This window comes from Papio anubis, chromosome 1 (assembly GCF_008728515.1).
Source record: "Papio anubis isolate 15944 chromosome 1, Panubis1.0, whole genome shotgun sequence".
Classification (NCBI taxonomy): Eukaryota; Metazoa; Chordata; class Mammalia; order Primates; family Cercopithecidae; genus Papio; species Papio anubis.
Genome location: NC_044976.1, coordinates 217288787 through 217311688, shown reverse-complemented (window position 1 = coordinate 217311688; position 22902 = coordinate 217288787). Strand labels below are relative to the sequence as shown.

At 43.4% G+C, this 22902-nt stretch overlaps 2 protein-coding genes across 3 annotated transcripts in view; both read right to left on the bottom strand.

Annotated features, from left to right (window-relative positions):
- Nucleotides 1-1391: 1391 nt before the first annotated feature.
- LOC103880230 (olfactory receptor 2W3) lies at nucleotides 1392-3078 on the bottom strand. The gene has a single exon (XM_021932290.1). It carries the CDS (start codon nucleotides 2939-2941, stop codon nucleotides 1997-1999), a length of 945 nt encoding a protein of 314 aa, XP_021787982.1. The 5' UTR covers nucleotides 2942-3078; the 3' UTR covers nucleotides 1392-1996.
- A 9393-nt stretch (nucleotides 3079-12471) lies between these two features.
- The window catches only part of TRIM58 (tripartite motif containing 58), a 22789-nt gene continuing 12358 nt past the window's right edge, over nucleotides 12472-22902 (bottom strand). The window contains exon 6 of one of the 2 annotated variants that reach the window (XM_003893646.5): nucleotides 12472-16724. In XM_003893646.5, coding sequence (XP_003893695.1) covers nucleotides 16135-16724 — 590 coding nt within the window. In that variant the 3' untranslated portion in view covers nucleotides 12472-16134. The remainder of the gene's footprint in view (nucleotides 16725-22902) is intronic. The other variant, XM_009195550.3, reaches the window with a different exon arrangement.

Genomic DNA, 22902 nt, shown 5'->3' with positions numbered 1-22902 from the left:
GGGACACCTGCAGCCAAAAGTGGCCTTAATCAAACAGCGATTGCAGCAGAAAACCATTCAGCTAAAGGAGAAGAAACTTCAGCCTGGGAGACACAGCAAGACTCCATCTCAAAAAAATAAATAAAGTATTTTCTTTAACATATATATGTGGACTTGGGGAGTTTTGTAACTGTTGGAAATAAACCCTAACTGCCACACAGATAACTCATTCTCAGTTCACCATTAGCCCATCCACAACAGTACTTCTCACAAACAGCATCCTTGAATAGTCAGAGGGGCCGGGCTCTGGTTTGTTTACACTTACACAATGCCCTGGGGCTGATGACCTTTGATGTGCGGTGTGGAGGTGAGAAGGCTACAAAAGAGGACAGAAATACACCCGTGGAGGAGGAAGGAGCGGAGCACAGGCACAGGAGCGATGGCAGAGGAATGAGGACCACCCCTCAGCGGGCCTTTCACACCACTCCCTCTCACCTTGCATTCGCCCTTCGTCTATGAACGCTCTCCCAGCTTTTTCCAGAACGTGTCTGCCCTCCAAATGCCTGGAACTATTTCCTGGGTCCTTAAAATGTAGTCTGAGTCCCCAAAGTAAGGGCATCACCTGGGAGGAGACACAGAAACTCAGACCCCTCTTATCACCAGCTGAACTGGAACCGCATTGGAACGAGACCTCAGATAACTGGAGTGCACATCGGTGGGACACACTGAGGACCGCACTGTGTAAGGAACAGTGGCCAGCCATGCTCCTTAGCCCCAAAGGGTCTTTGACATTGCATGCCAAGCCAAATGCTTGAAGACTTTTGCTCTTTGAAATTTCATGATGCAATAGAAACCACATGAATCAGGAGTCAGAAAGAACTTGGAGAGAAAACCTGATTCATTTCCCCTCAAGCAAAAGATTAACCTTCAGATCTCAAGGACCAGGGAGATAAAATGGGAATAATGATACTCACGCTGACTTCATACAAATACAGAGGTTAGATGAACGAAGAGCGTCTGGTACACAGAAGGGACTGAACCAATGTCCCGTTCTTCTTACTAATAATGAAAAAACATGCCTGAGAAAGAATGATGCTTTAAGATTTAAATGACCCGTGTATCATTATTTACAGGTTCACTTCTTGGTTTATGCAGAATCTTACACCAGATTTTGGGGAAAATTCCAAAGGTTTAGATAAAGGGTACAACAAACTTTACAATTTCATGAAAAGGTTTGGGTAGGAATTGGGAATATAGAAAATATCAAACTGTGCTGAATTCCATGATTTGATGGCTCTAAACAGAGAGGCACTTGGACCACGTGGAGAACAGTGATGCATTTGGGGTCATTCTGACTGAAACATGTCAGGTGTGTTAGACTTTAAAGCAAACAACAACAAACAAAGCAAAGCTCTGATTGAGAAGAGTTATTTCCTCTTAGCACTCTGGTATAAGTTGGTGGAAACTCATCTTTACAATGGTTTATCTCACTTTGTTCTTTACAGCTGCTTTATAGAGCACGATGGGTTTTGGGATGATTTGTGTTATTCAGTTCACACATAAAGCACATAATGTTGGCCAGGCACAGTGACTCACACCTGTAATCCCAGAACTCTAGGAGGCCGTGGCAGGAGGATCACATGAGGCCAGGAGTTTGGGACCAGCCTGGGCAACACAGCTAGACCCCATCTCCGTAGAAAATAGAAAAGCCACAATTCCCACCGCCAGTGGTGCGCACCTTCCAGTTACTTGGAAGGCTGAGGAGGGGGAGGATCGCTTAAGCCCAAGAGTTGGAGAAGCCATGATGGCACCACTGCACTCCTCCCTAGGTGACAGAGTGACACCCTGTCTCAATTTTAAAAGCAACAACAAAAGCACATGATGTCAGAACTGAAACAGCCTCACAAAAGTCCAGAAAAAGGCAAGTTGGGAGTCACAAGCTAATACCAGCTGGAATTCAGCCGTTCCAGATGCTGCCAGTGGCCCTGGATGGAGGTGAAGTCAGGTGGAGATGCCCTTACTCCTTTCCTAGCTCTCTCTTCCCCAGAAGCAACCTTCCCAGCGCCCCCTTCACCTCTCTGTTTCTGAGGGTGTAGATGAGAGGATTGAGGAGGGGGGTGACAATGTTGTAGAAGAGCGTGAGGAACTTGCCCTGGTCCTGGGAGGAGCTGGCTCCTGGTTGCATGTACATGTAGATGATGTTTCCATAGAAAAGGGAGACCACGGTGAGATGGGAGCCGCAGGTGCTGACGGCCTTCTGCCTTCCTGGTGCTGACCGAATTTGTAACACAGCCCTCACAATGTAGCTGTAAGAGAGCAGGATAAACACCAAGGGGGACAGCACAACACCCACCGCCAGGACAAACACGGTGCCTTCAACGGCCACAGTGCTGACGCAGGCCGTCCGGATCAGGGCGGGCATCTCACACAGGAAGTGGTCCACCTTGTGGCGCCCACAGCGGGGTAAGCGCAGGGTCACAGGAGACATGGCCAAGGAGTTGGCCACCCCACAGCCCCAGGCCACTGACGCCAAGCCCCGGCAGAGCCTGGGGTTCATGATCACCATGTAGTGCAGGGGCTTGCAGATAGCCACAAACCGGTCATAGGCCATGACGGCCAGGAGCAGGCACTCCACACCACCCAGACCCAGGAACAGGAAGAGCTGGATGGCACAGCCCATGTAGCTGATGGTCTTGTCACGTCCATTAAGGTTGTAGAGCAGCTGGGGGATGGAGCTGGTGGTGAAACTGAGGTCCAGGAAGGAGAGGTGGGTGAGGAAGAAGTACATGGGGGTGCAGAGGTGGGGGTCCAGCCGGGACACCAGGATGATGGTGGTGTTGCCCACGAGGGTCAGGAGGTACGCGATCAGGATGACCACAAAGAGGATCCTCTCCAGATGGGGTCGGTCAGAGAACCCCAGCAGGATGAAATGGGTTTGGGTGCTGCCATTGGATCCACCCATCTCTACTGCAGCTAAACAGAAATATCAATCCTAATAATAATAACAGAACTTACTAGAAGTTAAGCATTCGTCTCTGCTTTTTATATTTATTTTATTCATGTAACCCCAGCACAAGCTAAGCATTCTTCTATGCCTTTTTTTTTTTTTTTTTTTGAGATGGAGTCTGGCTCTGTTGCCCAGGCTGGAGTGCAATCACGCGATCTCGGCTCACTGCAACCTCCGCCTCCCAGATTCAATCCATTCTCCTGCCTCAGCCTCCCAAGTAGCTAGGATTACAGGCGCATGCCCGGCTAATTTTTTGTATTTTTAGTAGAGACGGGATTTCACATGTTGGCCAGGCTGGTCTCGAACTCCTGACCTCATGATCCACCCACCTCGGCCTCCCAAAGTGCTGGGATTACAGGTGTGAGCCACCGTGCCTGGCCTCTTTTCTATGCTTTCTATATTTAATTTATTCATTTAACTCCAACAGAAGCTAAGCATTCTTCTATGCTTTTTATATGTATTCTATTCATGTAACCCCAACAGTTATATGGAGTTGCATTATTATTATTAGCTCCCAACTTATAGAAAAGGAAGCTGAAACACATGTGTGTTGAGCAAACTGTCATATGTAGGAAGACGCAGAGCTGATTCTGAACCCCAGCAACGTGGTCGAGAGTGTGCATTCTTGACCACTATTAGTACTGCCTCTAAATCCAATGAAGTGAAGACAAATCCTGCTGTGGCCAAACGATGAATATTTCTAGAGACTCCAGTCCCTAAGCTCCTGCCAAAAACCTCAAGGACTCAAAATGGAGCCTCAGAATAATCTATCAATAGTATTTAGGAAATATTCATTACACACAGAGTACTTTATCTATGACTGGTCTCAAAGAAACACCTCATTCATTGGGTTATCATTTCTGAGGTAATTTTTAAAATACTTTAGTAGACAAATAACGTAAGAGATAAGCAAAATACACATAAAATCTCTTTCTCTCTCTCTCTTTTAATTGGGCCTGGTATTGAAGAAATAGAGTGTATGAGGTTTTCTTCCAAAGTACTATATACTGCTTGAGAGGATAAAACAGCTTGAAAAAACTTTGTAACAGATATTATAACTGTAATGCAATAATTCACGCATATGTATAGAAAACTCTTATCACGTTCCAGTTCCAATACCACATCATATTCAAAGCAACGCGTATTTGATGAGACAAACCACAAGTCTTACAGATGGATATAGAGAGACTCGGTCCATCCTGGTGTTTGGGTGATGGACACATTAAAAGCCAAGACTTCACCACTATGCAATACGTGCAGCTAAAAAGCAGTACTCTCAAATTAACATAAATATAAATATGTACGAGCAGCTAAAAAGCAGTACTACCAAATTAATTTAAATAAATATAAATACATACGAGCAGCTAAAAAGCAGTACTCCCAAATTAATATAAATAAATATAAATATGTACAAGCAGCTAAAAAGCAGTACTCCCAAATTAATACAAATAAAAATAAATCCAAACATGCAGGTAACAAAACAGTACTCCCAAACTAAGACAAATAAAAATACATACATACATTTTGGGCAATCCCTCCAAACTATTCTGCATTATCCCTAGGTCAACAAGACTAAATTACAAGATCTCAGCAAGCTCATTTGCCTTTTCATAGTTTTCTCATCTAAAATGGTAATAATCAAACCTAGCTTACTTAGTTTACAGATATGCTTTGAGATTTTAAATATGAAATATAAATATATAAAACATATAAAAGTTTAGTGAGTGTAAAGGTTTCTATATATGTTAAAAAAAAAAAGGTGATGTGTCATGCAAATACAGAATAGGAACATAAGCCCATAAGTCTAGCCAGAGAAATCCAGAAGAAAAAAAGCCTACTGAAGAGAAATTCTCTTATCTTATATCTTATCAAGCTTTGAAAATACAATAACTACATCATGATAACTGACAAGGCATTTGTGGGAGGAAGGGAGTGTGGGTCCCATCTTTATTCCTTACACCAAAAATATTAAAATTATGAATTACATATTTAAACATTTCAAAAATACAACTACTATCAGAAAGCATGATAGTTATTTTTCCTTTTTTTCCCCAATCATCTTGAATAAGTATACATCATAAGCCAAGCTGCAATTCTCAAAAGTTAAAAAGCAAAACATAGATAAATTGTGTTACCTATTTAGAAAAATCTACACTCTAAGAAACACTATTGGCCGGGTGCGGTGGCTCACGCCTGTAATCCCAGCACTTTGGGAGGCTGAGATGGGTGGATCACCTGAGGTCAGGAGTTCACAACTAGTCTGGCCAACACAGTGAAACCCCTTCTCTATTAAGCATACAAAAATTACACAGTGTGGTGGTGCATGCCTGTAGTCCCAGCCACTCTCGAGGCTAAGGCAGGAGAATGGCATGAACCTGGGAGGCGGAGCTTGCGGTGAGTCGAGATGGCGCCGCTGCACTCCAGCCTGGGCGATAGAGCAAGACTCCATCTCAAAAACAAAACAAAACAAAACAAAAAAGAAACACTACTAGCAAACTCTAAAAAATAATGACAATAGTAGAAAAATTCCAGAAGACAACCGAAGGCTACTTTGCTTTTTTTCTCAAAAACTTGGCAACAAAAACATGTAGCAAAAGAAAAATATGTAATGACTTGAAGAAACAGTTCACAGGAAAATGGTTTACAAGCAAGTGATATAAACATTAGAAATGTGTTCACTAATGATTGAGGTTATAAAAATTTAAATATAAAGACATTTGCTTTTCCAGATAGGTAAATAATGAAAAGTGTGGCAATATCCAGAGTTTGAAAAAATGTGGGAAATAAGCCCAATCTCATGATTATTTCGTTCTTTTTTTTTTTTTTTGAGACAGAGTCTCACTGTGTCGCTCAGGCTTGAGTGCAGTGGTGTGATCTGGGCTCACTGCAGCCTCGTCCTCCCAGGTTCTCCTGCCTCAGCCTCCCAAGTAGCTGGCATTACAGGCATGTTCCACCACACTGGCTAATTTTTGTATATTTAGTTGAGATGGAGTTTTGTGATGTTGCCCAGGCTGATCTTGAACTCCTGATCTCAAGCGATCTGCCCACCTTGGAATCCCAAAGTGCCGGGATTACAGGTGTGAGCCATCATGCCTGGCCTCATGAACTCTTGATAAGAGTCAAAATTGAAATAGTATCTTTGGAGAGATCTAAAAAAAAAATGACTATTTAAATACACATATACCTTGACATAGTACATATTATTTTAACAAAAGAAATATCTGTCTTTCATAAAATGTTAAATGACATGCTTTTCTCATTGCCCTGTTAATTCTACATCTAGGAATCTGCTTTGTGTTTATTAACCCTCAATCAATAAACACATACCCTCAAAAACTTCATTATAGCATGTACTGAAATAGATAATACTGGGAAACAAGGTACGTGTTTAAAGTGGTAGACATGATTTAATAGATGATGACTGGAAACAATCATTAAATTGGAATGACATTACCAAGAATTTTGTCCAAAAAAAAAAAAAAGATATTAATATCAAACAAGTAGAAAGTTAAATATGCCAAGCGCGGTGGCTCACACCTGTAATCCCAGCACTTCGGGAGGCCAAGGCAGATGGATCACAAGGCAGGAGTTCGAGACCAGCCTGGCCAAGATGGTGAAATCCCATCCCAACTAAAAAATAACAAAAATTAGCCGGGCGTGGTGGTACGTGCTTGTAACCCCAGCTACTCAGGAGGCTGAGGCAGGAGAATGGCTCGAACCCGGGAGGCGGAGGTTGCAGTGAGGCGAGATCACGCCACTGCACTCCAGCCCAGTGACAGAGCGAGACTCCATTTCAAAAAAAAAAAAAGAAAGAAAGAAAAAGAAAGCTAAATATAGTGTATAGTGAGATTGTATATAGTGTGACTCCATTTTTTGTTCACAAACTCTCTTACTATACACACACAAACACACATGGTATGTATATATGTATACAGTCACATGTTGCAGAACACCACATTTTGGTCAACAACAAATTACATATGTGGTGGTTCCACCTCCTGAAGAGGGGTCTGAGGCAGGCCCTTCAGGCAGTATTGTAGAAAGCATCGTGATCACAGGAGGAGACAGCTCCATGCATGTGGCTGCCCCGGAAATCCTTCTGGTGGGACAAGATGTAGAGGCCAAGACAGTGGTACTGATCATTCCGTCTCAGTGGACACTCAGGCTAATGTGTGTGCTTGTGTCTTAGTTTGCAAAGAAAAAGTTTGAAAAGTAAAAAATAAATAAATAAATATTAAAAAATTAAATGGAATATGACTTGTAGAATAAGAATAAAAAGAGCGTATTTTATACAGTTTTACAATGTGTGTTTTAAGCTAAGTGCTATTACAAAAAAGTCACAAAGTTAATAAAAAGTAAAAGGTTTGCCAGGTAAAAAGTTTCAGTAAACTAAGGATAATTTCTTATTAAAGAAAGAAAAATATTTTTTAACGCATTTAATACAGCCTAAGTGTACAAAGTTGATAAAGTCTGTAGCCGTGTATGGGAATGTCCTGGGCCTTCACATTCACTCACCACCCACTCACTGACTCTCTGAGAGCAACTTCCAGTCCTGCAAGCTCCATTCATGGTAAGCGCCCTAGACAGGTTACCTTTTCTTGTATTTTATACAGTATTTTTACTGTGCCTTTTCTATGTTTAGAGACACAAATACTTACCACCGTGTTACAGCTGTCTTCAGTATTCAGTACAGGACCATGCCGTACTCGTTTGTAGCCTGGGAGTGGCGAGCTATACCACACACTTATGGCCTAGGCTTGTGGTGGGACACACCATCTGGGTTTGTGTAAGTACATTCTGTGATGCTCACACAATGACAAAATCACCTAATGACGCATTTCTCAGAACATATCCCCATCATTAAGCAACACATGACTGTGTTTGTATTCAGATAGAACGGATATCTGGATGTACAGTTTGAAATTGTTTAAAAGGCTCATTTCTAGCTTGGGCAACATGGGAAGACCCCATCTGTACAAAAGTCAAAATTAAACATTAGCCCAGCATGGTCGCACAAATGTACGGTCCCAGCTACTCAGGAGACTGAGACAGGGGGATCAATGGGCCCAGGAGGTCAAGGCTGCAGTGAGCTATGATCATGCCACTGGCACCCCAGCCTGGGCGACAGAGTGAGACCCTGTCCTCTCCCACCCCCGCCGAAAAAAGACTCTCTTTTAGAAAGTGAAGTGGAGGTTAAAGAAGACTCTCATTAGGCTGGGCACGGTGGCCCACGCCTGTACTCCCAGCACTTTGGGAGGCTGAGGCGGGCGGATCACCTGAGGTTGGGAGTTCAAGACCAGCCTGACCAACATGGAGAAAACCTGTCTCTACTAAAAATACAAAAAAAAAAAAAAGATTAGCTGGGCAAGGTGGTGGGTGCCTATAATCCCAGCTACTCGGGAGGCTGAGGCAGGAGAATCACTTGAACCCAGGAGGCAGAGGTTATAGTGAGCCAAGATCACACCGTTGTACTCCAGCTTGGGCAACAGAGCGAAACTCCATCTCAAAATAATAATAATAATAGTAATAATAATAATTTCGCATTGGCAGATGTATTGCTTTGTTATAATTAAACAATGAGTTGTGATATAAGTGCTGACTGTGTATCTTTGTGTGTTGGTGTGTCTGTCATAATTCGCTTTTTTTTTTTGAGACAGTCTTGCGCTGTCGCCCAGGCTGGAGTGCAGTGGCATGATCTCAGCTCACTGCAAGCTCCATCTCCCAAGTTCACACCATTCTCCTGCCTCAGCCTCCCAAGTAGCTGGGACTACAGACGCCCGCCACCATGCCTGGCTAATTTTTGTATTTTTAGTAGAGACGGGGTTTCACCATGTTGGCCAGGATGATCTTGATCCCCTGACCTCATGATCCGCCCGCCTCAGCCTCCCAAAGTGCTGAGATTACAGCGGTGAGCCACCGCGCCCGGCCTGTCATAATTTATAAATGTTCTAAGAGCAACAAGTGTGTTCTTGAGATTTTTCTAACCCTTGAGGCACTCCCTGTGGCTTCCTTATTTAACAAACCAACCTAGAAGTGCAGACCTCTGAGCTGAGTTCCTCAATGCAGAAACCTACTCACCATTTTTACTTGTATGCTGCTAGGCAACACTGAGAGAATGCAGGAGCATAGACGTAGCCAGAGGGCCTCAGTCAGATCTCAAAATGCCTTGTACCCTCTTGGGCGCACACAGGTGCTGTAGCCAGGGTAAGGAAATCCAAGTGCCTCTCTCAGGCTTGGCCCATTCCTTATAAATGCAGTGGCCCACAGTATTTATTAATATGGGCTTACTGCATTTACACAGTGTTGCAGCTCTGCTGAGGGAAGACTGGAGACGGACCCTGATGGCGGCCTGGGTTCATCAGCATCTCAAACCGCTGGGGAAACTTCAGAGCCACAGGGATCACTAGCACATCCACTGAGGCAGAGGCGTGCACCACATCAAATTGCCCCATCTCCCGTCAGGTCCTGAGAGAAAATGAGGACCATAATTTGTCCGTTGATATAAAAAGAATTTACTACCTCATGTAAGTAAAATTAGGGAACTCAATCCGCTGTTGTTCTAAAAACATAAATACCAATGAGCCATTTGCTCCCCTCCCCTGTTCCCCAGAATCATTATATGGCTAAGAAAACAGCTGAAGCATAATTGGTCCCATCCTACCTAGAACAGAATCATGCATTTGTTTTTTTCTTTCTCCTTATATCTGCTGAAAATAGGGCCAAAATATTTTGACATCTTCTTTTTACTAATATTTTTATGTATGAAAGAAAGAACTCATTTTCCTAGATAGTGGGAAAAAAAATCATATAAAGTGTACTATTACATACATTAAGGAGCCACAGGGTGGCCTGTTTTGTTTTTGTTTTTGTTTTTTGTTTTATTTTGAAATGGAGTTTCGCTCTTTCACCCAGGCTGGAGTGAAGTGCTGCTATCTCTGCAACTTGCAACCTCCGCCCCCCCAGGTTCAAGCAATTCTCCTGCCTCAGTCTCCCTCGTATCTGGGATTATGGGCACCAGCCACCATGCCTGGCTAATTTTTGTATTTTTAGTAGAGATGAGGTTTCACCATGGGGGCCAGGCCGGTCTCAAACTCCTGACATCAGGTGATCCACCCTTGTTGGCCTCCCAAATGCTGGGATTACAGATGTGAGCCACTGCGCCCAGTCTTATTTTTACTTTTTGATTTGAAAGGAAGATGTTAGCATACATAGGTTTATACTTTAGTTTCAAAAACTAGTAAGGAAATTGAGCAAGTATCATTACTTAGATTGTGTATATGTAACTATGTTTGAACGCTCTTGTAAAGGCAAAAATGACATCACAATGCTGAATTTTTAAAATAAAATAAATACACAGCTATAGCCAAGCAATGTCAGAAAAAAATCAGACTTAGAGTCAATTAACTAAGAAACGTATCAATTTGACTGGGTACTTTTGGGTAGATGTAGTCAGAGAATTAGAGAGTAAAGAGACTATTCTACATAAGTGAATGTGTAGAATTCGTAGAATATGTGTGGTACACATATGCAGGCCCAGCATCCTTTCTTCTTCCCCGTGTAATAGAAAAGCAGACCACAGAGGGCCCCAGAAGCACAGAGAAAGTATGCACCAAGGAGTCGGTGCTTGGAGGGCAGACAGGTTGACTAGATCCCAGTGTTCCCAGTTCTCGGCCCTCTGGGGTTCTAGGGGTTGCAATCACCAATCTAAGTGCTTTCCATTACTTCCGCTGGCTAAGTAGGTTATTTTATTTCCCACTCCTGATCGCTCCGTGTATCCCCTCCTCCCAGTCCTCTTCACTCAGGGCCTTCTCAACATGCTAGAAAAATGTGTTTAAGGCCGGGCACAGTTGCTCACACCTGTAATCCCAGCACTTTGGGAGGCCGAGGCGGGCGGATCACCTGCGGTCAGGAGTTCAAGACCACCAGCCTGGCCAACATGGCAAAACCCCCTCTCTACTAAAAACACAAAAATTAGCTGGGTGTGGTGGCGGGCGCCTGTCATCCCAGCCACTCGGGAGGCTGAAGCAGGAGAATCGCTTGAACCTGGGAGGTGTAGGTTGCAGTGGGCCGAGATCATGCCACTGCACTCCAGCTGGGGCAACAGAGTGAGACTCCATCTCAAAAAAAAAAAAAAAGTTTATTAAATTGATAAACCAGTCACCTGATTTGGAGGAGGGGGACCTGGGGGTATATTAGCCTGTTCTCACACTGCTATAAATATCTGAAACCAGGAAATTTATGAAGAAAAGAGGTTTAGTTGGCTCACAGTTCTGCAGGCTGTGCAGGAAGCATGGCAGCATCTGCTTCCAGGAGGCCTCAGGGAGCTTTTACTCATGGCAGAAGGCAAAGCAGGAACTGCTGCCTTACATGGCGAAAGCAGGGGCAAGAGAAAGTTGGGGGGCCACCTACTTTTAAACATCCAGATTTCACAACAACTCATCCAAGAGAGATGGTGTTAAACCATGAGAAACTGCCCCCATGATCCAATCAACCCCCACCAGGCCCACCTTCAACACTGGGGATTATAATTGAGCATGAGATTTGGGTGGGGACACAAAGCCAAACCATATCAGGGAGTTACTGAGCTGATTAGTTCTTAGAATAAACTACCCAGTCTTCTGGATATGTAGACAGAGTTCTGGAGGGTTATAGCTTAGAAAAGGCTAGAGGCTCATGTCGGGGACTTTCTCTTTTAGTTTTCTCTTTTTCAAGAGACAGGGTCTCACTCTGTCACTCAGGCTGGAGTGCAGTGGTGTGATCCTGGCTCACTGCAGAGTTGAAATCCTGGGCTCAAGTCCCTCCCAAGTGGCTGGGACTATAGGTCTGCACCACCATATCTGGCTAATTTATATTTTTTTGTAGAGACCAGGTCTTGCTTTGTTGCCCAGCTGGTCTCAAACTTCTGGTCTCAAGCAATCCTCCCACCTCAGTCCCCAAAGTGTTGGGATTACAGGCGGGAGCCACTGTGCTCTACCAGGGTTGGTGTTCAAATTTTTACAGAGAAGAAAAGAATTTCACTGGTAATTGTCAGAGCAGTCCTTAAGGATGTGTCAGAAAGAAAAAAATTATGATTTGAGATAGAAAAAAAAGCTCAATGTATATAACAGAGAAATGCACAGTAATAGCAAAGTGATGAGGAGAGCAGACCCAAGACACCCCATTTCTAGACGGCGTGGATGCACCATATTGTTTAGGTAAAGAAAGGTACATAAAACATGAAATTTTTTTTTTTAAAGCTTCTAGTCTACGTAAGTTTATAGAAAGTTCCTCACATTTTTAGTGACGATACCATTTTGCGAGGTGGCTTATGGAGTACGAGACAAAGCATAATGCAAAGGTGTCACTGTGATGTCACGGGGAATCAAAACCACAGGGGGTTCAATGGGACTAGGCCTGGACATGCCAAGTTATCAGGTCACGAAATCTATCATGTTTACAAACTTAGTCTTCTGCTCAATTTTTCTCTATCCCCAAAATTTTACTAATTTAGCACTTGGAATTAAACTTTATTGGCCAATTATTATTGTTATATCAGTATACTACGTTACATTTCACACAACATTTTCAGGTCCATCAGTTTTGCTCTCCAGATAGTCAATCATTTATTTATTCAAAAAATACAGATTGATAACAAACCAGCATTGGAGGTGCTTGAGAAACACTGAATGTATCATTGTCAAGAGACAAAGATACCACCGCTTGGGGTGTTTACATTTAGCACAAAAGGCAAAACATAAATAAATAAATAAAACAAGCCTAATAAATAAGAGAACAATATAGTACACTAGATGACACGTACTCTATGGGGAACAAAGAGCCTCCACTGAGCCCAGCAAGGGCAACTGGAAAGGTGAGCTCCGGACGGGCTCTGGGGTGAGGAGGGTTATACGGCATCACTGAGAGGCTGGATCTCAGAACACTCAAAGGAAGAAAGGGAATAATGAGTCAAGGGACATCAGGGAAAAGGGAATTTCAAGCAGAAGCCACAGCGGGGGAAACGGCCCTATGATGGGAAGCGCCTGCTTTGGTGGAAACCCAGCCATGAGGCCAGGGCAGCTGAAGCAGAATGCAAAGGGAAGTGGGGGAGGAAGAGAGAATCAGAGGAGGGATGGGGGTTCAGAACCTCTAGGGCCTGGGGGTTCACTGTGAGGATTCTGACTTTCACTCGTCATTGTGATGGTATCACCATCTAAGTCACTGTGATGCCAACAGATCCTTGGGTGCTAAAAGGATCAGCCCAGCTGCTGTAGAGAGAATGGGAGCGGAAGGGCCTAGAGCCCAAGCAGGACCACTGTGAGGAAACGAAAGTCATAATCCAGAGTGGCAGGATGGAGTTCCGACCATGGTTACAGCAGCAGGGTGGCCAGGACAACTGAACGCCAGGCATATTCTGAAGGCAGGACCAACAGGGCTTGCTGATGGACTGGATGTGGGCTGCAGAAGTCAAGAAAGCACTCAGTTGGACGCCTGGCCTAAGCAATCAGAAGAGTGGAGCTGCCACCCAGTGACAGGGAGCAGCCTGTGGTTTTTGTGGTTGCAGTTAGGAAGAGACTTTGTGGTTACGTTTTAGGCAAATTGAGTTTAAAATGTGTATTCTGATGTCAAGTGGACAGCTGAATATAAAAGACGCATTCAGAGGAAAGGAGAGGGAAAGCCAGGAAACAGGTATGGATGTAGAGGATTTTGCTGGTAATGAAACAAAGTTCCAGAGGAAATAGTGGAAACCTTTCAGGAGTTGGAAAGGGAAAGAGGTCATTACAGGGGACACACAAAACTGTGAACCTAAGAATGCAAGAGATGAAGACTCACATAGGTCTACTGACTGACATAAACCATAATAAAATGCACAGTGAGACAGCATTCAGCAGAGACAGTGAGACCAGAGTACTGGGCTACACGGTGGGAAATGGATACTCCTGGGCCTCTCGTTCCACTCTGTGGAGAGAGTAGAAGACACATGGACGTGTTCTCCCTCCCACCCAGGGCTTCCCCGTCTCAGTGAATGGGTGGTGCCCCATGGAAGGGGTATCTCAGGCCACCCTCCTGATCCCTGGGGGAAGGGACGCTGTGGCTGAGCTGAAGGCCACCTTCCCTACACAGACCTTGCACGAGGGAGGGCTAGGGCACACCGGCCCGCGGAACACCAAGAGGAGGGACGTGAGGATGCGTTATTCCCTCTGTTTGCAAACCTAACACAGACAGTAGAAGTGTTCGCTCATGATCAAACAATTTAAAAAATCTAGGAAGAAGGCTACGTTAATAATATGATCGGAAGGTAGTTAAAGATGTCAGTCGAAAAAATCTCCCTGGAAGAGAAAAACATCTTGAACTTCAAACTGAGGAGGAAAATTAAACCTTCTGCAGATTATTGTCAGATAATGTGAAATAATTTGCCATTAATTAATATTTGGTTACCATTTAAACATTTTAGCATTTGTATAACTATTATTTATTATTATTATTATTATTATTATTATTTTTGAGACGGAGTCTCGCTCTTCGCCCAGGCTGGAGTGCAGTGGGGTGATCTCAGCTCACTGCAAGCTCCGCCTCCCGGGTTCACGCCATTCTCCTGCCTCAGCCTCCCGAGTAGCTGGGACTACAGGCACCCGCCACCTCGCCTGGCTAATTTTTTGTATTTTTTTTAGTAGAGACGGGGTTTCACCGTGGTCTCGATCTCCTGACCTCGTGATCCGCCCGCCTCGGCCTCCCAAAGTGCTGGGATTACAGGCGTGAGCCACCGCGCCCGGCCATAACAATTATTAGAAGACAGTGATACAAAGAGGGCAGCAAGGTTAGCCTTCAATGACTTTTAAAACTTCTGTTGGAAAGGTATAGAATATACTTTAAAAATAAGTTAAATATTATCATCATTTCATCATTATTATAATGTATTTAAATGGAAAAGCTGAATTCAAACCAGCAATATCAAATATGACCTTAAATATTTACCATACCACTGCGAGGCCAGTACAATTGTTCCACGTATGGGAACCATAACAAGCAGCTAAAAGAGAGAGAGAAGTGTTTGAGGTCTTTTTTTTTTTTTTTTGAGACGGAGTCTCGCACTGGGCTGGAGTACAGTGGTGCGATCTCGGCTCACTGCAACCTCTGCCTCCAGGGTTCAAGCAATTCTCCTGTCTCAGCCTCCCGAATAGCTGGGATTACAGGCTCCTGCCACCACACCCAGCTAATTTTTGTTTTTTGTTTTTTTTTTTTTAAAGTAGAGACAGAGTTTTACCTATTGGCCAGGCTGGTCTCGAACTCCTGAACTTGTGATCCACCCACCTCAGCCTCCCAAAGTGCTGGGATTACAGGCATGAGTCACTGCGCCTAGCCTTAAGGTCTTAAAACTAATAAATATCTACGTTAAAGAACGAGTTGAATGAAAATTCTGATAAATTCCTAAAGGGTATCCAAAGAAAAGGAAAAAGTCTAGCAGTCAGTGATATTAGATTCAGAGGAATGAGCTTTGTAATTCTTAAAAATCAGTCCCAGAATAAAAAGGACTTTAAAAGTAATTGAGTAAAGTCATAGGAAATGTGACTGTATAAAATAATGGCTCTAAATGTATTAATCTAGAAGGAAGCAACAGGTTAAACAGTAAGAGGTAAGAAACAAAAAATAAGGAACAAGAGAGACAGAGAGAGAGAGAGTGACAGGGAATGAGAGATAGAGGGGGGAAGGAGAGAATGAGAAGAAAAATCAGGAAAAGGAGGAGAAACAGAAGTACGGATGTGATACTGGAATAGTATCAGACCATTCTGAATCAGTTTAAGAACTACCATGTCTAATTCTTATATGGAAGATTTGGAATACAAGGATGTTGAAAGGAATAACAAATTATAATGAAGGTATAGAAATCCTTATGTATTCCAAGGTCATTAATTTGAAGGAAGACTCATCAAGAAAATGTGATCTAGAAATAGAGGTTGAGATTGCTGCATTTATAAAATTATTATGCTCTATAATCTTCCCATATGCAAATATTGCGTATTCCCTCTTTTGTCCCATGGAAATATTTCACAGCAACAAGGAATCAAGTGCTGACCTAAATGGGGGTATCTGTTAAAACTTAGTATATTGATGTCCTTCACCCCACTCCAGGAACGTTTGCTAGGCTGGGACTGCATCTTGGGAACAGAGTTTTAGAGATGATCATCTCTTACATCAGAAGCAGGATCTACATGATCCCTGGATGCCCAATTTCCCGACTCTGCTACTGTCATGGGTGGCAAGATAAGAGGAGTTGCATCGCAGATGAAAAAGTAAGGCCGAAGACGACCAGAGAAGAGTTGGTTGAATGTGTAGATATAAGATCCATTGGTGACGTTGTAGAATGAGATTTCACCGGCTTCATAGTCCAAGAATATCCCAATGCAGCGAGGACTTTCCAGTAGGAGAAGAGGCACCGACGAGGAGGCAAGGACCATGTACTCATTCCCTTTCAGCAGCCACAGGGCCCAGACCCCGTTCTCAGGAGACGGTGTGGTTTCCCCCTTTCTCGGCAGTGTGTCTTGACAGACCCCTAAACCCCACTCTGCTCTTTCTTCCACCAGAACCTCCCAGTAATGCCTCCCAGATGAGAAGCTCTGCAAACCCAGGATGCAGGGCCACGTGTCAAATCGCTCAGGGTTGTTGGGGACATCCCTCCATAGTTCTCCATCCTGCACACTGCGCAGGTCGGCGGTCAAGAGCAGACTCGGGTGCGCCGTGGCGGGATCCAGCTTTACATCCACTGCGGAAGGAACGTGGTGGAGCAGGTGAAAGGAAAGAAAGGTAGAAACTCAGGAAACCACTGAAATGAATAGTCCCAGAGCTCTCACTTCTCTCTCTAACAACGCCTAGAGAAAACAAATCAGTATTTCGCCTTACAGGTGAAATCTTCTTTATTACTTTCTTATTCTTTATTACTTTCTGGTGTATTCCACTGTTACCTCTGCATAATCCAGAACTCTTTAACTTCCTCAATAAAAACAACTATTGATGATGACAAACCAAGTAAATAATCATTTAGTTTCCTTTCATTTACCTGTAAAGCGTGTGTGTGTGAGAGAGAGAGAGAGAAAGAAAGAGAGACAGAGACAGGGTCTTGCTATGCTGCCCAGGCTGGAGTGCAGAGCTATTCATGGGCATAGCCATGGTCCACTACAGCCTCAAACTCCTGGACTCGAGTGATCCTCCTGTGTCTGCCTCCCCAGCAGCTGGGACTACAGGTGCACACCACCATGTCTGGCTTACATCCAAAGCATTTGGGTGCACTTAGGAGGATCTTCTGCATTTAACATAAAATTTACAAACCTCTTAGGAATTCTTTTCTTAAAAATTTATAGGAGAATTTTATTAATATTAAGCCCACTACTTTCAAAGTTATATTACTGTGGTAGGCAGAATTCTAAGATGAACCCCATGACCTTCGCACCCTGGTGTTAGTCTCATGAGTATGTTATACTATATGACCAGTAGAGATCATCAAGGTGAGTCTAATCTAATCCCACAAGTCCGGTAAAATCAGAAAGTTTTCTCTGGCTATTGGGTTGGTGGCAGCAGGAAAGGTCAGTAAGACGTGGATTTGATATCTCTTTGCTGGCTTTGAAGATGGAAAGGTCATATGAGGAGAAAAACGAGTGATCTCCAGAGCTGAGAATGGCCCCCAACCAACAGCCAGCAAGACAACAGGAATCCCAGTACTGCATTTGCATGGAATTGTATTATGCCAACAACCTGAATAAGCTTAGACGGAAGGTTCTTCCCCAGACCTACAGAGAAGCCTGGCCTGTGGCCAACACCTACATGTGGGCCTTGAGAAAACCTAAGCAGAGGAGCCAGCTGATCCCACCCGGATGTCTGATCTTCAGAACTGTGAGCTACTAAATGGTATGGCTTTAGGCAGCTAAGCTTGTAGTTATTCATTATGTAACAATAAAAAATATTGATACTCTGAAGTCCCAGCGAGACTGATGAGACATTTGACCCATACACATAATAAATAAATACATCTAGATATGAAACCTCAGTGAAGGGGGGATGTAAAATATTCAGTGGATTTCCTTATTAGCATTGCTTATAAATAGTAAGTTAATTAATAATATGGTTTGGGTGTGTCTACCCTCCCAGTCTCACGTTTAAATGTGATTCCCAGTGTTGAAGGTGGGGCCTACGGGAAGTGCTGGATTGTGGGCGCTGATCCCCCATGAATGTCTTAATGCCATCCCACTGGTGACAAGTGAGTTCTTTATCAGTTCATGCAAGAGCTGGTTGTTTAACAGGAACCTGGCACTTGCCCACTTCACTGCTTCCCTCTTGCCATGTGATACGCTGGCTCCCCCTTTGCTTTCCACATTGACTGTAGGTTTCCTGAGGCCTCACCAGAAGCAGGTGCCAGCACCATGCTTCCTGTACAGTCTGCAGAACCATGAGCCAAAACAAACCACATTTCCTTATATTAATAAATTACCCAGCCTCAGGTATTTCTTTATAGCAATGCAAAATCAGATTAACATGTTAATATAGTTTGATTTTTAATATCAGAATACTGCTTCTACTGCTACTACTATTACTACTACTGCACTACTCTTCCTATTACTGCTACTACTACTACCACTACTGCCACTACCACTATACTTACCTGCCTTTAAACACTTCTAGTGAACTTTTTTTTTTTTTACTTGAGACAGAGCCTTGCTCTGTTGCCCAGTCTGGAGTGCAGTGGTACAATCACAGCTCGCTGCAGCCTCCACCTCTCAGACTCAAGCCATCCCCCCACCTCAGCCTTCTGAGTAGCTGGGAAGGCGTACACCACCATGCCCAGCCAGTTTTCTGTATTTTTTGTAGAGATGGAGTTTTACTATGTTGCCCAGGCTGGTCTTGAACTCCTGGGTTCAAGTGATCCATCGGCCTCAACCTCCCAAAATGTTGGGATTACAGGTGTGAGCCACCATGCCCAGCCTAGTGAATTTTTAAAAATTTTTAAATTTAATTTAATTTTTGAGATAAGAGTTTCACTCTTGTTGCCCAGGCTAGAGTGCACTGGCACGATCTTGGCTGACTGCAACCTCCGCCACCTGGGTTCAAGTGATTCTCTTGCCTTAGCCTCCCAAGTAGCTGGAATTACAAGCATGCACCACCACACCTGGATAATTTTGTATTTTTAGTAGAGATGGGGTTTCTCCATGTTGGTTAGGCTGGTCTTGAACTCCTGACCTCAGGTGATCCACCTGCCTCGGCCTCCCCAAAGTGTTAGGATTACAGGTGTGAGCCACCGCGCCCAGCCTAGTGAACTGTTATTGATACCCAACCTGAGTGGTCACATAACTGCATATTGCATTATTTTTATTAACTCATATAACCACCCTGAGGGTCACCATTGTCATCCCTACATTACACAAGAGTAGATTCCGAGTCAAAGAGTTCATGTGGTCTTCCCAAACTCTAGAGGTAAATAACAGAGATGGAAAGGTAGGTCTCCACGGATTGTGCATTTAACAGAAGTCATGTATTCCCATGCTGTGCCTGCTCCAGCACATTTGTCTGCCTCATTTCTAACAAAAGAGATCTGTGAAATGGCTTTTGACATGGTCTACACCCCATTCCTCTCTCTACCCCTTCTCTCCTGAACTCAATTCTTCATCATGATGTGACCACACCCCAACCAAAATGCTCATGTCCATCTTCCCAGGGACCTGCGTATTGATGAATGGCTATTTGTCAGAGTTTGTCTTTTTATTTAGATGGAGTTTTGCTCTTGTTACCCAGGCTGGAGTTCAATGGTGTGATCTCGGCTCACTGCAGTCTCCGCCTCCTGGGTTCAAGCAATTCTCCTGCCTCAGCCTCCCAAGTAGCTGGGATTATAGGCATGCACCACTATGTCCGGCTAATTTTGTATTTTTAGTAGAGACGGAGTTTCTCCATGCTGACTAGGCTGGTCTCAAACTCCTGACCTCAGGTGATCCGCCCACCTCGGCCTCCCAAAGTGCAGGGATTACAGGTGTGAGCCACCACACCTGGCCCAGAGTTCGTCTTCAATGATTTTTCTGTATCTCTCAACACTACTGAGAATCCACTTGTGCTGGAAAATCTCCCTTTTCCACAGATAGCACTCATCCATGTTTCCCTTCTCTCGCTGCTCACTACTCCTTCATCCTCTTTGCTGTTCTCTTCTCCTCCACCACCACCACTGGAGAAACCTATGGTCCCAAGACTTGGACTTCTTCTCTCTCTCTCACCTCACTCCCTATCTACCTGGGGGTTGACTGGCTCATTGCTTTGATAAAATTCCAATCACATGCTGACTGATTCCCAAGGCATGTGCTTAGCTTTGAACTTTACCCTGAAAATCCCTATTGTACACTCATCTGCCCACCTGAGAGCAACATTTGGATATTTAGCACTCATCGCAACATCCACATGTCCAAAACCCAACCCCTTCTTCTGCTTCAACTGTAGCTTTCCTCTTCAATAGAAGTGGCAATCACATTTTGCCAGTTTGCAAGCTCCAAAACCTTGGAATCATTCATAGCTCTTCTTTTTAATAGCACATCATATGTAATCCAATAGCAAATCTTAACAGCTCTGCCTTCAGTGTATAACAAAAATATGTCCATCTTGCGGCACCTTCCGTAATAACATCTGTTCCAACACATAATCATCTCTCATCAAATTACTGCAAAGACCCTTAACTGCTTTTCCCATGTAATCTTCTCCTCTCCATAATTTACTTACAAGAAACCATACAAAGTGATCCTCATAAAACATTAGTCCAATCAAACTATTTTTCTAGATACAACTTTCAATGACGTCCTGTTTCACTCAGGGATAAAGTATCCTGCTCAGAGCCTATCCAGCCCTTCCGTGGTCTCTCTGACCCTCCTGTCATTTAGTCTGCCACAGTCTCCTCACACTGACATCCTCACAGCTCCTGGAACACACCTGCCATCCTCCATGTCAGGCCTCAGCACTCATTTCTGCTGTCTGAGTGCTTTCTTCCAAATCATATATGTGCTGCATTATCCCCACGGGGCGAGGTCCTTCCTGGTCACCTTATTCAAAACCAGAACTTCTCATTACCCTTTTCATACTCCTTTTTATTTTATTCAATATTCTGTATCAGCCTCTTACAGCCTGTGTATTTTGGCTAAGTACGTATCTGCAACACAAAGCTATGGATTGTAGCATATTTTGCTGTTGTTGTTGTTTAATGATATATTCCAATGTTTAAAAGAATGGATGAGATAGAATTAATAAAACATTTTGAATTGTTTCATTCAATAAAAATAAATATGGATATGAGGTTACTGAGTCTAAGGGTGCCATGATGATTTTAATCGAGTCGGGCATTTAGTATACATTCATCTACCCAGGAGAATGTGGGTACTATGCTGCAGAGATGGATTTTCTCATTAAGGGACTTTACACTCTTTCCCTGTAAGTAGTGAAGCCACTATTTAGACACAGTCAGTTTTCATTACTTGGGCTAAATTAGATTTTAAAATGAAATTTTAAACAATACTGAATCTATACTGTTTTAAAGAATAATATAATCAGATTGAACAGACTAATTTTTTGTGACACTGCTTATTCCTACATAAAAATAATTGACAATATTTTTGGCCTTATTGACTCACTAATTCAAGCAACTCATCAAATTCTCAGCCAATACATTAAACCAAACTTCTTGTTAATTAATAACTTTGCAATGCTTTCATATTGATAACTTTTAGGAGGTGGAGTGCTTTCAAATGTTTCATTTTGTCCTCCAAACATTTTTAGCATTTTATAAACAAGGAAATGTAAATCTACTGGAACTAACGTTACTCACATCACAGCTAATAAGAGATGAACTACAATTTTGAGCCCACTGTTCTAACCAAATGTAGATTCTATGGGTGGCTGTGATTCTGATACTGCTCATGAATACACCAATCCTCATTTTTCTGGGCATGGTACACTCTCCCACTGAAGGAGACCAGAGAATTCTACCCTAAAATATGGCACCCTGGTATGCCCATTATTTTAAATTAAAGGCCCTTGGAGACAAGCACACACTGGAAGAAGCTTTATTCTAACACTCATTTATCTGCCTAAAGTCCCTGTGTTTTAATTAATTTAGTTCATACTGCAGGAAGACAGACAAGTCTGTCAACACACCTGGACAGACTTCAGTCACAAACCACTGTCTATTTTTCAACAGACTTTGTCCCAAGCCACTGTATGTACTCCAAGTCCAATGAATCCACCAAAAAATCATTTACTATCCCTCTAAAATCATCCACGCCTCCCCATCTCCCTTTCCTCCAATAAAGAAGGGTATATAAGCATCCGCATCCCATTGAGTTACTGGGTAATTATTCTCCTGCGATTCTGCTGTGCTTTGAATGTTAAACTTTTTCTATGCCTTTGTTCCTGTTTGTCTTTGGTCAATTAATTTTCAGCAAACATTCATAGTGAAAGGGGAAAGTTTTCCCTTGCCCCCTACACTGTCTCCTTGATAGTTTGGCTTAGCCATGAAATCTCAGGAAGGCCACATGCCCCAATTCAGCATGGATGCCTTTAAGAGGAGTGCATGAGTCACCGTGCCTATTTCATATTGTGAAGTGTGTATTTGGTCTACAGTGCATGAGTCCCCATGCCTATGATACTGTGAAGTGTGTATTTGGTCTACAGTGCATGAATCCCCATGCCTATGATACTGTGAAGTGTGTATTTGGTCTACGGTGCAGGATTCACTATACCTATGATACTGGGAAGTATCTATTTGGTCTACAGTCACCATGCCTATGATACTGTGAAGTATGTATTTGGTCCACAGTCACCATGCCTATGATACTGTGAAGTGTGTATTTGGTCTACAGTGCATGAGTCCCCGTGCCTATGATACTGTGAAGTGTGTATTTGGTCTACGGTGCAGGATTCACCAT

Coding starts and splice junctions, on each gene's coding strand:
- LOC103880230 (XM_021932290.1), bottom strand. CDS start 2,941: ATGGGTGGATCCAATGGCAGCACCCAAACCCATTTCATCCTGCTGGGG.